The 17,812-nt window shown below is 36.1% G+C and overlaps 1 protein-coding gene across 2 annotated transcripts in view; it reads right to left on the bottom strand.

Annotated features, from left to right (window-relative positions):
* Hmgcll1 (3-hydroxy-3-methylglutaryl-CoA lyase like 1) overlaps positions 1-17,812 on the bottom strand; it is a 124,330-nt gene that overhangs the window by 79,859 nt on the left and 26,659 nt on the right. For both annotated transcript variants that reach the window (XM_085689399.2, XM_048424054.3), the window contains exons 2-3: positions 6,205-6,285; positions 5,895-6,002 (exon numbers count right to left, since the gene is read on the bottom strand). In XM_085689399.2, the coding sequence (XP_085545525.2) occupies positions 5,895-6,002; positions 6,205-6,285 (189 nt within the window). The remainder of the gene's footprint in view (positions 1-5,894; positions 6,003-6,204; positions 6,286-17,812) is intronic.

Here is a 17,812-nt window from a genome sequence, read left to right as displayed (position 1 = left end):
CTAGCACAATTTCTCACATTTAGTCTCAAGAGTCATGTAATATCATTTGCATCATATCAATTAGCATCTTTACTCCTACCCACAGGTAAACATTGACTACACCTATGTATTTGACAAGTTTAAAAAAAACCCAATACGCTCATGTAAGCTGAGAAATAAAACAATATAGTCATTTAGTCTATGCCTCTAAAGAACATGTACAATTGGATCTTTTTGTAGCAATTATTTGAGGAAATATGATTAATGTTGATACCTGGGATGCCAGTTAAGAGGGGAAAATAAAATATGACTATCTCAGTGAATATTCTTGAAGATTGAGATGCCTGCTTGCTAAAGCTGGCTGAAGCCATTAAATGGATCTATCTCTATTACAGAAACTTGTATAATACGTACAGAGTATGATAATATTGGAGGGTTATATGTCACCATGTGGCTTTGACTTCCACGTCAGTCTCTAACAGCACAATGCTAAGCATAGAAGTTTGTAATCCATGTAGTTGTCCTTTTTGGAAACATAAAACTAAACATTTCTACCCTGTAGGTTGTCAGACTATGCTTTGAGGTAACACCAGGGACTTCTGGGTATAACCATGGATTCCTGGAAAAAAGGATAAAGAGGGTAACACCAGGAACTAGGAAGCATGGTCTTGGTTAATTTGGCCAGGATTCCCTTTGTGGAAATGACAGGGCCCAGTATATAATAGACCATAAGTAGAGTGAACATTCTCTCACGGGAATCATCCAAAGATGTTTCTGTTGCCTGGAAACATGACTATGTCTCAGAAACCAGCAATGTGGAGGCATTCTGCCCCCTTCCCCTCCCCTCCTCTTCCACCCTCTCTCTTATCTCTACAAAATTATTTTCTTTCTACCATCTACACTCCATAAGAAGAACAAAACCACAAAGGCCAAGGCAGAACAGATACAGAAGATGTGGTCTCCTATATTTCATAAATGCACATTTAAACCTGGTATGCCAATCCAGTAAATATACCTGCATTTCAATAAAGACTGAATTGTCCTCCACAATAGAATGAACATATGGAAAAAGGCTACAGAGATCTGGTTAATGTGTACCTTGATCCGACTTTTAAATGTTAGAGTGACTTGCAAAAAAATGCTACATTTTTCTACGCATAATATTTTCTAATCTTATTAAGAGTTAATTGGGAGCATGGGGACCATGGTAGAGGGTTGAATGGGAAGGGGAGAGGAATGAAGGGGAGCAGAGAAAATGTATAGCTCAAGAAAATCAATAAAAAAAACAAAAAAAGAAAACATAAGAAAAACACACTTCTTTTCCTTCTGGGAAAACTTTTTCCCATTTATTCCAATAGGTTGAAGCTTCATCAGGAACAAATAATATTTTTAACCAATCTATTTAATAATATATATATATATATATACAGTGTTGCACACCTAATTTATTCTTATTTTCAAAATAACATTCATTTTAATTATGTAGATAAAAGTATTTACAAATCAAAGGAAAAACTTAATGACTAACACAAAAATTTAGATCACTTTCAAAATTATGATAGTCACAATAATTTAAATAGCTTACTGTTAAGAGACACATGCAGGAAATCTGTTTTTAATGTGTTTTCTTTCTCATGCTAGTGTGTGTTCCATCTAACTGAGGGGCTACCTGGACTAATTTCAAAACTTCTTATATTGCATGTCACTCTAAGGAAATCTTTTTCCAGATAAGCTATAAAGAACATGAATTTCTTAATGGCAGGCTTTTTATCATCTGTGATCATTTAAATTATAGGTGCAGGATCCTGTTTTATATGGCACCCTGCTACCGTGGAACTTTTCTTTAAGCTATTTGAGTTAGCAGCTTCTGCCAAACAAAACAGTAGGAGGGAAACTGAAAAAAAAAAACTTTAAAATGCTAAAAAAAGAAGTAAGTGAAGAAGCAGCAATCTAAACATAAACTGGAGAACTTATTCCCATGACCTACATCTGAGACAGAACTGACTCCAGGGAAGCATAGAACTCACAGAATACCAAAAGGAGCCACAGACATTGTCTTTGGAACCAGAAATCACTCCAGACAACATATAACAAGTTGCTATACCAAAATTTACTGTATGCCAATCTCAGGCATTCTTTTGACAGTTTCTACTATATGATGTTCTTTTAAAAGATAATTTAAAAAGAAAAGTTTTTGAATGAAATGTCAGGGAAATCTAAAATAGCCACGCAAAGATGGTCAAACTACAAAAACATGGGTTACCCAAAAGACTGGCTTTAGAGACACATTTGCTGTGTTGTGTGTAATGTAAGGCAAGGCTAGGTGACTTTGAAAGACGAAATTTGTGATATTTGTCTTTGATTCGGGCACACTGCTCTTTTGTGGCTATATGATTTATATAAATCACTTTCTTCTTTAGATGCATGTAACCAGATGAGGCTAAAAGTGAACACATATTGATCGAGTCACTATAGAACATACTATTGAACATTAGTCTGGAGGTAGGCCCTGCCATCATGCATACACAAGCACCATTGATGTGACTGACCTTCTGTGGTTACCCACAACCATCCTGTGCTGCAAGCATCTGTGCTAGAATTTCCAAGGTTCAGAGAGGTTAAATCACTTACTCAAATGCATGGCACACTCTGGATAAATGGCACAAATCTAGAACCATCTGTTCTCAACACAGATGTTCTCGGGAGCTATGTGAGACAGTTCAGCCACTTGTTTAATATTACTTTGAGCTGAAATGGACTCATTAATTTTCACAAATTCAACTCAGGACCAAATGCAGGATAAAATCCATCAATTTATATTTTCATCATGTATATTTATTTAAGCAAGGCCAGGAGCACAATCCTGTTCCTACTTATAAAAAGACTGTATTTCTTTTTCTTTTGTCTATATTTTCTTGTCATTAACTATAAGAGAATAAGTAAAACCTTTTAGGAATTGTTCTATCTTTATTCTTTCAGATGTCTCCATGACCATCATAGGTGGGTCTAAAGGATAGTCTATTAAATAATTTCTATTATCATATAATAGTAGTAGCATGAAGCCATCAACATTATCATATGAGAAAATATTTTGGAGGCACCTTTTTAAATCACTGGAAAATTAAAGAATCTTGAAAAGAGCAAAACTTAGTATCCGAAGTGAAATTTTGGTTAAAATTTATTATTAATATTAACAAGATTTAGAGCTAATTTTATAACTATGCCAGTGTGTCCTATCTCTCTCCAGCTATAATCAAATATGTGAAAGAGCACAGAATGGGCTGCAAACAGAGCAACTTTAATCTTAAAGATGATGAAACTTTCTTGCACCCCTTAAAATGAATGACAACTAGTGAAGCACAATTGTTTCACAAAATAACCAAGGAAATGTGTTTCTATCAAGTGATGCTTTCTAAGGAAGACAGCTGTATATTTAATTATATAATAGCAGACATATAGATAAAAGGCTGGGTCAGTTGCCTACGCAGATAATTGAAATTATACGTTATAGTTCTTTCAAGCAGACCTGTTCATTATTCATTTCACAGTAACTTGCTGTGTATCTACTAACTATGGCCCAAGCACCGAGGATGGTGAACAGAAAAGACACGGACATTATCTTCAAGACACAGTATGAATAGCAAATAATCAGAAATTTATAAGTATATAAAGAGTTTATGATTATAAACAGCAATATTGAGATGAATAAAAATCATTATCTGATAGGGAATGAGAGCAACTCAGTAAAGAGTGAGTTATTGCTGATTACACGGTGTTTTCTTTCCCATCAAATACGTTGCAACTGACGGGATTCATTGTTTTCGTTATCTCACATCGTCCTGTTAGCGCTGGAAGAAAATACAGACACTGAGGGATAGCTAAGCAAATGTCTGTGTAAAGTGCCATGCAGAAAAGGACCTGTGTCTGGAAGCCAGGAAAATAAGAACGAGGATCGGTTCAGATTAGCAGGGGTTTCAGCAAAGCAAGCTGCATCAATGGAGCTTATGATGGACAGGAAAACTGGGGTCCCAGATACAAAGACTTGAACGTGAATTTTCCAGCTTCTTTCAGTGAGAGTGGAATTTTTAGGAGTTAGAATGTGTTTGTTAGAGCTGATATTCCTAGAAGCCTATTTTGGTCACTTTAAGTAAGATGTGTAAGAAAGGAAGAAACAACACTCATGTATTCCATGTAAAGGAATGTACAATCTGTGGTTTTGTGGGTTGCTAATATGTCTGTGGAAATGAAATGGAAAATAAATATAGAATATAGTAGATATTAGTGTATTGCATAGTTATTTGTATGTGGGTTTGTTGTGTGTGTGTGTGTGCACATGTGTATACACATGTGTAGGTGTGGGTATGTTATAAAGTGCAAGAATTAGTTCTGTTCTTTAACTATGTGGGTTCTGGGGGTTGAACTGAGGTTGTCAGACTTGATGCAAAGTTCCATTACCCACTTAGTCATCTTGCCAACCCCAGAAACATTTTATGGGCTTTTGTTTTGGTTTTATTTTTGTTTTACTGTGGACTGAATGCTTGCACCACCTCCCTCCAAATTTCCTTGTATTAGTACCGACAAGATCGTGTTTGGAATGGAGTACTCTGAACAGTCCCTACATCATCAAGACAGAGCCCCAACAATGGGACAATGCTCTTGTAAGAGGAGACAGGAAATGGTTTCCTTCCTTCCTCTTCCGTCTACCAGATGAAGATGCAATGTAAAGATGGAGATGTGAAAACTGGAAAGCAAGACTTCAAAGACAATGTAAGTGTTAATATCTTGAACTCAGGTTTCCCGGACTCTAGACTAGATGTCTATGAACCACATTGGTACTCCATTACTCTAGCCGTCATTAAACAGGACAGTAATTGATTTCATATACAAAGCAACCCTTGGAGAATCAAGCAGAAGATTCTGAGGGGAACCCAGAATCTTGTTATATACAAAGCAGTGTGTGATAATGGCGAGCCTGCATTTGAATACAATGAGTCTGAGATGACAATTTCATATTCAACTGAAGCTTATCAGACAGATAAACCTTCCTCAATGAAACAATTGCTGGTAAAAAGAAGCACAGTGAGGGGAGAGAGTTTAGGCATGGAAGAACATGAAAAGCAGAGTGTCAAGGGAACCAAACTTTAGCAGGCAAGACAAGGTGTTCACAGATAAGGAAAATAGGATGATATGAAATCGGCTGAATAAAAAGAATAGAGAATAATGGAGACTATGGAGTGGGATCAAAAGTACCAATGATATGAAGTACAGGGGTTGAAGTGTAACATGAATATGAAGTATTCAATGATATGAAGTATGTTAGGGGTTGGAGTGTCGTAATGATACCACTGGGTTATGAAGGATGAAACTATACTGGTCACTGATTACTAGTTATGCTTCAAAAACTCTAATCAAGCAGAATGTAAATGGCGTCTCTCTTCTTGTGTGCATCTCCCACTTTACACATCAGCAAATATGAGTGATAAAAGAAACAAGAGAAGAATCTCCTCTCGTCCTCCATCTGCTAGTGTGAGTTCTACCACACCTGAAGATGCTCAGGTTACTCGAAATGTCAGTCATAAATAGTAAGTCCAAGGCAGGCCCCAAACCTGCTGTTTAAGAACTTTGACCTGTATTTATTCTTTTGGATCATGTTTACATAGTATTAGCATATGATTGGAGGTTATTTTTAAAACTAGATTAATACTGTATTAATTCTTAGAGAGTGTTAAGATTCAATTCATATATCAAGGCTTTTCAAATGCTATCAGAAATAAACTAATAATTTATAATACATGGAAATTATGTCAGATACATCTGATTTTATACATATATATGTATGTATATATATGTATATATATATCACAGTGCTCACTAAACTTAAACATGTTAAATTATGCAACTATGAATTAGAATACCTGTGGTACCCATTTGGAGGACACAAAACTGGTAACTTCTATTACAGACAAGCCAGTTTGGGAAAGTTGATTGATGAATTCAATTTTTATATCCGTAGGAACTATAACCTAAAAAAAGCCATAAAACATATTGTATAAGTAAATTGTATAAGACCTATTGAAGCATAAAGTATTACTTCCTAATTGAAATAAAATACAATATGCCTTAAACATTCAAATTGTAACTACACACAAATATTGTTTAAAATATAAAATCTGCATATGATTAAAACTTTAAGGAATACACTATGTAAAACTAATACAAACCTACCTTTTCATTCTGCAATCCATCCCTGGGTCCAACTTCCACTATTTTCACATATTCGGGGAGTCCAGATAACTGGGATACTTCCTGAAACGCAAGGCATGAGTGCCAGAAAAAGAGATTACTTGGATTGCCACTCTATTTATAGAGGCTGGACTAAGAATATCCCTCATAGACTTGGTCATGGAAACACTTGGTCCCCAGCTGGTTGTGCTACTTTGGGAGGTTTGGAGATGTAACCTTGCCGGAGGAAGCTTCTACCAAAGGCTGGCTTTAGGGATTCATTGTCTTGCTCTAAATTCAATTTTCTCTCTTTGTCTCAGGTCCTGACCCCATTCCTGCTGCTTGCTGTTGTGCATCCTGGTGGAATATTAACCATCTAAACTCTGCAATATACCTTGGTGATGGTGTTTTGTTGCAGCAATGGAAAAGGTAACTAATGTAGTAGTTGGTACCAGAGAGTGGGCTGTTGCTGTGAAGAACCTGCCCTTTGGTTTTGTTGTGGTGTTGGAGGAATTTTGGGAGTTGGGACTAGACAAGTGGGTAAATGCTGAATGTAGAGATTAAAGCACTAATCTAGTAGGAGCCTAGAAGACGGTGCTGCACATGAAGCAAATTGTAGAGGCCTGGCTCATGAGGCTTCAGAGGGAAGCAAAGCCTTTTAACGGCAACTGGGCTAGAGGCCATTTGTGTGATATTTTGGCAAAGAATCTGGCTGCCTTTTGCCTGTGCACTAAGAGTTTAACTGAGGTAAATTAAAAAGTAATGGGCTAAGTTTTTGTCAGAGGAAATTTTAAGATGCTATAACATTGAGCCCAAATCATGACTGATACTGGTAATGTTTATGCAGGTCTACAATGAAATAAGAACAAGTGGGGCAGAAAGAAATACAAAACATACAGTTTGGAGAGGAAAAGCACAAGGAAGCTAAAGATTACAGCCAAGGCATGTGCTGGAAGAGAGGCTGTAGCTGTGAAGGCGTTTAGCCTGCAGAGAGAGTCCCACTCTGCACCATAGTAAAGGGAAAGACCTCACCCAGCTAAGCTTCCAACTGGTGTCAGAAAGCCCGGGGCCTTTTCTGAGAGCAACTGAACAGAAAGCGTTGCTGCTAATGTGATTCAAGGGGCCAGGGCCCAACCCGAGCTGGCAGCCTAACTTGGCAGTGTTGTGCACATGGTTTGGGCTTTGGAGACACAAAGGATGAAAGAACTAAAGAGGTCTTGGATTCTACCTCTGTGGTCTCAGAGAGCCACTGAGGCCAGATGGCACCTGGCAGGGGAGTCCCTTCATGGAGGTCTTCAGAGTGGCGTATGCTTTGAGAGGCCACCGCATGAAGTTGTGGAAGGAAAACCTGAGTTGCAATGAAGACCCCACAATGTTGGAGATTTCAGAACCATGGCCTGTCTCCCAAGAACAACTGCAAACAGGAGAGGACCTATCCCAGGAGACATGTATATTGCAGACAGCCAAGCCTGAGGAGCAGACCGTCCAAGCTATTAGACACCAGACATGGAGCTACAAGACTTGCTAGGTTTTGGTCTTGCTTTGATCCAGTATTTTGTAACCATGACCCCATTCTTCCTTTCTGTGTCATCTTATGTTTGAAGAGTTTAATGTGTTCTTTATTTTAATTGGGGATTATAATGAAGACATTGCCTTGAGTCTCAGAAGAAACTTTGGATTCTTTAACAGTGTTATATTTCAAAAGTGGGGACTTTAGGCATGGACTAAATGCACTTGAATTATGATACAGCCATGACCGTGGTGGTCAGGGAGTGAAAAGTCATAATTTAAGTGGGAATGTTCCCCACTGGCTCGGGTATTTGAAAATTTGTTCCCAGTTGGTGGTGACATTTAAGAAAGTTTAGATGTGACCTTTGCTGGAGAAAGCATGTCACTGAGGACAGGTTCTGTGAATGTATGTTCAGTTTGGTCTGTTTCCGGCTTGTCATTGAGGATACGAGCCCTCAGTTTCCTGTTCTTGACTCCATGCCTGCTTCTTGCTGCTAGGCTTCCAATCATGATGGACTCTTCCTCCACTGGAACCGTGAGCCTGAAAATTCTTCCTTTCAGTGGTTTCCTTGACCATCATGTTTCATCATAGCAGCAGAAGAGTAACTGATAAACTAGTTTATTATTAGGGTTAAATAATTATACTCTGCTAAATAAATTCTTGCTCCACAAGGTTAAAACAGGAAGAAATCAATAGGATATAATCATGATATGTCATGTATACTATTTGCAACATTGAAATAATTCATTTATTATAACTTCTTGATATGTATTGATTGAAATTCCAAAAGTCAATTTTTGAAACACTCAATTTAATTGTTATAGATCATCAAAAATCACTGCAAACTAGTCATAGACATTAATATCTACACTAAAGAATTCAAAGTAAACCAGAGTGTCTGGAGGAAAGAGTGTAAAAAACACCAAAAGAGCAAATAAATTAGTCAATATATGGCAAAAGAACTTAACACTTCTCAAAGTCAGAAGCACAAATGCTCAATAAATATAAGAAAAAACTGCCCAACAATCTTAACAACTTTAACCACAAGGAAAACTCTAATTAAAACTGCACCGCAGTTCCATCTTACCCAAGTCCGAATGGCTGTCAAGGTAAAAACAATTTTGGGCATGGATGCAGGAAAATAAGAAACATTTACCAACTATTTGGTGGTAAGTTAGTCCAGACACTATGGAAACAGTACAGTGGTTTACTAAAAGGCTAAACATATAACTACCATATGGTCTGATTCTAAACCACTCCTGAATACATACTCAAATGAATCAATGCCAACTCACATTATAAATACCCACATGGTCAGGCATACTGTTGCTGGCAGTACTTAGAACAGCCAGTCAGGAAACCATTCTAGGTGCCCATCTACCAATATGTGGAAAAAGAAAATATAATCTCTATATTTTATCCATCCATAAAGAAAAATAATGCTATTTTCAGGGAAATAGATGGAAATGCCTGCCATTGTGCTATGCCAAATAAGTCAGTTTCACAAAGACAAACATCATTTTTCCTCCTGACTTTACTTGGGGGGGTGGTAAAATGATACTATGAGAAATATGGAAGTAGAGAAAGGGGAATAAAAAAGGATAAAGAATATATGAAGAGACTCCAATTCAAATATATTATATCTATGTATAGAAACATTATAACAAAGCCAGAACATTGTACAGTTACCTAGTGTATTGCTTTAAACATAGATTTTTGTATTAAACGATTTCAATCACAAAGGGTCAAGCTAGAAGCGACTACTATTCCCTGAATTCGAATGGGGATTGGTCTTTTGTGCATAGACAACTAGGGGAGGAAGGAGAGGGTGCCCCTTGCTCCTTTTCCTCACACATCATAGATGTCAACAAATGCAGCTTAATGACATTCGCTCTCCAAATAGGACCCAAAAAGCCTTGCCTGCCCTACTATCCCTCCGCAGCTGAGACACAGAATGATTTGGATTCTCTAGTTTCTGGGTCTATGGACTTAGTATAGAAGGTGTATTAGATTGTTAATTATCATATTTGATAACTAGATAATAATTAATAAGAATATGTATTGATAAACATATTAGAAGAACAAATTATGCTTAATTATAAGGTTCACATTAAATAAGAAAAAAGAATTAGGCTTTACAAAGTTTGTATAAAGTTTAAATGAGATAGAAGCTACATCTTTCAAACAATACAAGCATCATAATTTGGTATTTCTGAACTGGGTGTGGATAACTCATCCTGTTTTCAAATGAGTAGATGAACTCAACTTAGACACTTAGGACCTGCACTAAGTTTTGAGGGTTTTTTGTGGTTTGTTTTGCTTTTTGTAAAATACAATGCACTCAAATTGACCAATTTATATGGTTTATTCTGTCCTTGGGATATCATATATATTCAAGGAAGAGATGACTTTTTAAAAATTATTTGAGAATTTCATATATGAGTAAACTGCAATTAGATCATTTTTACCCCTTCTTCTCCTCTGTTAAACTCCTTCTACTCCCCACTTCCTCTTGAATCATGACCTCTTCTGTTGTAATTATGTTTATTATACATACATAGCTACAAATGTGCATATATACACACAGCCCAATTAGTGTTGCCCACCTGTACAAGTGTCTACAGCTGACTGTTCTGAATAAGGGGCTCTTCTGTGAGGAAAACTGATTCTCCCTCAGCATCCACTGATTGCCTATAGCCTTGTGAAATTTTGTTCCACCCATGTTGACATGTTGACTGGTGTAGTTATTGCAGGTCTTGTATAGATGATCATAATGTTGAGATTTCAAGGATGCAATATCCTTGTCATGTCCAGAACACAGTAGAGCATAGTATTCATCTAATATTGAGTCTTTAACAATTTTAATGCTCCTTCTTAAATGTCATTTGAGCTTTAAAGGTAGGGGTTGTGTTAGAGATATCCCATTTGGGGGTTGGGCACGAAGGTCACTTGCTTTCTGCCTTTTGATTAGACATGGATCTATGTATTGGTCTCTGCATTCTGCAAAAGTAAGCATCTTTTCTGAGGGCTGTACTGCCTATCTACATCTTATATGTGGGATGTACTACCTGTGGCTATGAGTATAAGAACTGAGAATGTAGTTAGAGTTTAGAGTGTTTTGGGAAAGTGACCAGAGCAGGTTCTCCTTTAGGGTCCATGACCTCTTCAGTCAGTAGTTCTTGGTTAGGTTTACAGTAGCATGAATAAGTTTCCTCCTATTGAGCAGGCCTTAGATTTAATTAAACATCTTTGGTTAGCCCAGGATATAAATGCCACTTTACACCATTGGGACTATCCAAGCAGTTAAAGTGACTCTTTTTGATGCAGGTCCCAGTGTGTGTGTATGTGTGTGTGTGTGTGTGTGTGTGTGTGTGTGTGTGTGTGTGTGTTAGAGAGAGAGAGAGAGAAGGAAAGAACTTCACTGTCTTTTTTGCATACAAAGTTGTGACTGGCTTGGTTAGTGTTCTGTGTTAATTTCCTGTAAGAATCCAGATAATCCCTGACACAATTCTACCAGATCATTTTTGACAAGTTTTGGGAAACTACAATTCATTAACAAAAAAAAATCAAGGGGGGGAGAGAATTTTCATTTCTGCATCTTGTTCTCTGGTTGTGAGGCACGGGATTATCTTGGGAAGGTGTGGGGGCTGAGAGGGTAGCAGGGGATCCTCCAGTTCAGTTGTTCTGGATGACAACACTGAAATCATGCCTAATGATGGACTGGTTATAATTTGATGAAGAAGTAAGAGGGATGGCATGAACGGATGGAGTAAGAGGAGACACTCCCTTCTTTTTATGAACTCTCTTCCTCAAATGGAAGAAATGAGACCAGAACAAAATCAAAACCAGGCAACTGTAAATGTGATCTCATTATCATTGTTTCCACTGCCTTTTCTCCATGGATTATCTCCAGCATACATGGACAAAGAGTGCTGCTTTATTAAAGGGACTGTTTACTCAACGAAGGAACATGGTGTTTTGAAGGTGACAATTATCTGCATGTACAATTAAAAAGCTGGGTGTTATTCTTTGCATCGGTGTGATTTGGGTGTCATTATTCACCAGCCGATGAAGAAAAGCAAAAATAATGACCATTTCAATCAAATCAGAGAACCTTCTTACTGGACATGCTTTTACTTTCCTCTTGAATCTAATTTCACTATTTCTAGTCAACTCTAATTAAGCCAATGACAGAAGCAATTCCCTAATGTCATCAACATATCCTCATTGCACACAGACCTTGTATTAAACAATAAGAAGTTATAAATGAACAGGTCTAGTAGAAGCAGTAAGATAAAAGGCAAAATATAACGCGTGATGGGTCATCTAAAGTTCAGTAAGCTCTTGAGGGGAGACAATGAATGACATTAATTTAAGCCCTTGAATTCTAAATACTTGTAAATTTATGTCAATTATGTTATGAGGCTTTGTCTGCATATTTATAAAGCTTCCTAGAAATTCAATATATAGGGAGGTTGCTTGGGAGAGACTAAAGATCGCCAAAAGAGGGCTTTTATACATTTTAAAGCTGAAAGATGAATAAGACACTGGAGAGCACAAGTGTATGTCTGCACAGGAAGTAGGCTTCCTTCCTGGAAACTCACTTGAAGAGCCTCAAAATTCCATGCTATGTAGTGAGAATTATCTATATTTTTCCAATACCATCTGTTAGACCAACATTATTGAAAAGATCAGCCTAAGAGAGACCTTACTTCCTAAACATGTTAGCATGCAAGACACCCATGAAAATTCCTTTCCCAGTGTTTACTAATACCAACAATAAGTTAACTTCTCCAACTCTATCCTTCAGCAACCGATATTCTGTTTAACATCTACTTGGGAACTCTTCAGATAGAAGTATAGTAATTTCATTATTATATTAATCTATAACCTAATAACACTTTATAAATCTCTATTTTAAAATATATCTGCTAGTCCTTCTTTGCTTACCTGTCCAGAATCGACATATTAACAATTAATTTGTTTATTTTTAAAAAAAAAATATGAAGGTGTTGGTCATTTAAGTCATTCCTAAAATTTAGAAAAGTAAAATCATCCTTTCATTTAGCCAACACATTAACCAACATTTTTATAGTTTTTCTGTAGATGTAAAGAACCATACAAACAAAGCTCTCTGCCCATAACTTACTACAGCACATGGCAAAGGCTCTGCGTGCTGCGCTGGGGCAAGGGCTGTGGTGTATTCCTCTCATACATGGAACATGTGAGAGTCAAAAAATGATTAATAAGTAACAATAAACGAAGATTTTAAAACGTTACTTTTTAGAAGTGAGCAACAATGTCCTTAAAAGAATCTACGGTATATCCACTTAGTGTGCAGAACAGTGTCTGACAGTACTGAAACACGAAAGATGTGCTAGCCAGCATGGGCGGGTCAAGAGACTGCCCATGCCCGTATTTGGCAGCAGAACCTTTGGCAGCAAATGTTCTTTCATAAAGAAACAAAAAAGAAACATTAGGCGAAATTTGCATGTTGATTTCGTTTTCCAAGGAGGTTTCCTATCTACTTTTCACATATGAAGCTACACTATTAGTTAAATAGAACTGGAAAAGTTTAGATGACTTGGGTTTAATTTCCTAATATGCCTGACTCTCACCCTAGTCTTTTTTTTAAAATGAAATTAAACATATCATCAGCTATTGAGCTTTGGTTGAAAAATAAAATGAATCACTTTCATGTAGAACATACATGAATTACGTGACCCACATTTTCACTTACACATAAAATTAAATGGAAGTCTTATACTGGTGATATTTCTCTGCAATGCTTAGTGTAAGGATGAGCATGTGAATAGCATATGTGTTTTCTATTAGCAATAATTGGCAGCTTTTTGTAGTCAATTCCCTTCATGGTAATATATAAGATTCTTGAGTATCTGCCATTTAAGTATTCATATTTTCTCTACAAAACACCATCCATCTTAGGCAGATGTGTGTATGTTCCACTCATTTCATTTCTTCTTTATTGTTGTTATTTATTTTCTTATTTTTGCATCCTGATCTGTTTCTGCTTCCTCCCATCTTCCAAGTTCTTCCTCTACACCCTCCACTGCCCCCCTTCTGCATCCACTCCTCCTCCGCCGTTTCTCTTCAGACACAGGCTGCCCATGTATCTGGATGGACATCAGCCAGCCATGGTGTATCCAGTTGCAGTGAGTCTAGGCACCTCTTGTCCTATTAGGGCTGGATGTAGACAGAAGTTTCTGTCCCTTTTGGTCCCACAGTTATTCAGTCCCAAAGAAACACACAGAGGCTTATATTAATTACAACCTGCTTGGCCTATATATCAGGTTTATTACTAACTAGCTTTTACAACATAAATTCACCCATAATTCTTGTATATGTTTAGCCAAGTGGCTTGGTACCTTTTATCAGTGAGGCATTCTCAACTTGCTTCCTCTGCATCTGATTGGTGACCACATTTCTGCCTTTCCTCTTCCCAGAATTCTCCTAGTCTGCTTGCCCCACCTATACTTCCTTTCTGGCTACTGGCCAATCAGTATGGGTGGTAAATCTTTAAAATGTACAAGAGCATTCTCCCACAGCACTAGATGAGACAATCTTAAAAATAATATGTTATTAATTCTTTAAAAATGTCAGTCAATGTATTTGGTCATATTAACATGCCTCTAGTTATCCCATAATAACCCCCACCTTGCTACCTACCTGTCTCTGAATTTATCTCCCTCCTCCCAATGGAGTCCAATTTGAGTAATCTTTGTATATGTAAAGTCTTCCCAGATCATTGAATATCCATTTTCATAACATGCATCCTTATAGAGAACAACTATAATAGGCAAATCAAATGTCATCACTATATATATGTAAAAAATCTGGACCTAAAAATCGATTTTCTTTTGGAATTAAATTGGGCTTCTTAAGAGGACATTAGAGATCAACTTTCAAAAAAAATCTGTTATTTTTATCTCATCTGAATTATGTGCATGGTGCATTTTATGGTAATGTTAAACTCTCCACATTCTTTTTTATTATCAAATATTAATTTCCCTTTTCACCCAAAATAATCAGAAATATGTAAACCATTATCATTGGCAATAATGTAGCTATCTATATGAGCCTGCATTCCCCTAGAATGATCCAAAGACAATTCTATTTCTCAGGCACCTTCAAAGAAGGAAAGGTTGATTTAACAAAGCTGAGATTTGAAAAGTCTTTCTTCAGAAAATCCACGTACCCAGGTTAGTTTGAAGCCAATCTTTGGCAACCTAATAAAAATGACTCTGTAACCAAAAAAATAACATCCTGTAAAGGCACCTAACTCTCAATGGGCAATATTTCCATAATTTATTACCTCAGAATATTAGCAAGGGTCTCCACTTATGTCTATGCATTTGTAGACAACCAGTGGAAAAAAGCAGCCTGTAGCTATAGTTTAAATGGAGATTTGAAAACAGGTTTAAAAGTGTGATTTCTTCTCTATTTGTTTAGTTATAGAAAAGCATAAGAGTACTAAGCAATTATAACTTCTCACATATAGAAGATTATAAACCACAAATGAATAATTTAAAATCATATGAAATTATTTATTAATTTAACAAGACAAACCTCAAGGCCACTATATGGCTCTTTGGGTAAAAGAGCTTGCTGCCAAGTCTGAGGACTGAAGTTGATAGCCTGAAATTCACACAGAGATAAAAGCACAAACTTGTACTCTGACCTCCATATGTAAGCTGTAGTATGCATGTGTGCAAACATATACACACATATGAAGACACACAATAATATTTTTTAAATGTGATTTAAACAATAAACATGTGGATGTATTTCTATTCATCATTTTGCGATTTCTTCAATATGAAAATACAACTGTAGCATGTACAAGTCAAGTCATTAGAGGTAAAAGGAGAAGGTCCATAAACGTGTGTGAATATATACAACATATATGAACATATGCAACATATATAAAATCATATAAAAACTTCTAAAAACAAAGACATTGAAAAATAACAGGAATAAAAATGAATGGAACTATATATAGGAAAAAATGTAAGGGGTTAGAAACAGTAATTTAATGCAAAAATTAAACATCCCACAAAAGCTTGAAAAATTAAAAAAGGAAGAATGTTATTGTATTTATAGAACCAAGGTTGTATGCATAACTCTGCTTCTTTAAATGTCAGCTTTTACTTAGTTTCAAGAGAAAACAATTCTTTCAGTCATGGTAACTTAAAAACAAAACTATAAGAAACCAGGAAATGTGATCTCTAGACTTTTTATCACTATTATCAAGGTATTATGGACCAAGATAGAAATGAAATGCTAATCAAAACCCAAAAGAAATTTTTGACTGGCAGTAATGTATGTGTGAAATTTTTGTCTCTTTGGTATTATTCCTAATAAAACCTCTCTGGCTCACATTCTGTCACCTTTCTGATGTCACTCCCAATTTTATTTTGGAACCCATTAAAACTGCTTTTGTAATTTCAAACACAAGATATTAATTGATTGAATTATCCAATTCATTATTTTAAAATGGTGTTATTTTGACAAAAATACATTTCTTCATCAAGCTGCAGTTACTATATCTTTTGTATAACAATGACGATTTGGGAAATCAAACTGAAGATGTATTGTGACCTTCTAACTTCATAATACTCTTTCTGATGTATAATTGAACTAGTCAGCCATCTACAGGATCTGTTTAAACTTGGGGAAAACTGTCTCAGATTTTAATGAAACCCATCAAAACACTGGCATGTAATGTTTAAGTCTGATAGCTAATATCGGTTAAGATATATGCTCATTTTCAGAACTACAGATATGCATAAATATACTTAGAAAATAACAAATCAGGGCGTGGTAGTCTAGGCTACACGATACGTAAATGGTTGGGAGTTTGTTACAGAGGACTGCTGGGTGTGAAACAAAGTGTTGATAGACATACTACCACTTTCAGTGAGACCAACAAAAAATAAATATGTTGAGAAAGATATTACGGAAACACATGATTCACAACAGCCTCAGAAAATTACAGTGTCTGAGAATAGGCTTAATGACAGATGTGAAAGACATCTACAATGAAAGGTTTAAATCTCTGAATAAAAAGAGACAGAGGAAAATGAACAGACCTCCCATGCCATGAACTAGTAGAGCTGATATTATAAAAATGAGCATTCAATCAAAAGCCATTTAATGTGATCTCTATCAAAATTCCCATGATATTCTTCAGAGAAATTTTTTAAAAAAGAACATCCTGAGATTCATATGAAAGTCCCTTAAAATCCTAGATAGACAAAACAAACCAGAGCAAAAAGAAAAACAATGGAACCATTACCACACCACAAATCTGGTCTCTTAATACTGATTAGACATCTAGTGAATACAAAACCTGAAGCCACAACTTGGCCAAAGAAAATTTCTTTGGATACAGAGGTAATATTAAAGGAATAACCACCATGTTTAAACATGTCTGAAGTAGACCATTAGCCATAAGAGCATCTGATTCTAATAATACTATTGAAGCAAACCCTAGAGATGTCTTGAAAATAGTTTTATAGTTAGCTATGCAGTGCAGTAATTACAAGGTACAGATAAACACCTGTCGCATCATAAGCTATTGTACAAATGCTAACAACACATCATTTAATTGTTCTTTCTCTCCCATCTTGGCTTAAAATAGGATAACAGAATTCAGGAGAATGGAGCAGGACAATTTTAAGTTTCAAGACCAATGGGGGCAAATTAACAAAATTCTGTTTCAAAACTAAAGAAGAAAAAGAAACAAAAGGAAGAAAAATTTAAAAAGGTTATGAGTGTTACCTCAGTATTGAAATCCTAAGCTTACCATGAACAGGACCCTGTGTTCAATCTCCGGGGGCTGTACCATAGGAAAAAAAATCAAAGGAGGTGATATTGGTAATTGGTCCAAAATTCACTGCCAAGATTTATTGAGGTCATGGCTCTAAAGTGTGCAGCCTGGTGCTTAGTAAAGAGTTAACATATGATGTAGGTTATTTCTTGTCTTTAATAAAAATAACTTTAAGATGGGATGTTTTAAAATTTTAATATCTTTACAGAAAAGTTAACATAATGATTTCATTGTTCACTGTAAAATATACT

The sequence above is a fragment of the Myodes glareolus genome, chromosome 4 (assembly GCF_982192425.1).
Source record: "Myodes glareolus chromosome 4, mMyoGla1.1, whole genome shotgun sequence".
Taxonomy (NCBI): Eukaryota; Metazoa; Chordata; class Mammalia; order Rodentia; family Cricetidae; genus Myodes; species Myodes glareolus.
Note: the sequence above shows the minus strand (reverse complement) of the source record. Positions and strands in the feature narration are given on the sequence as shown.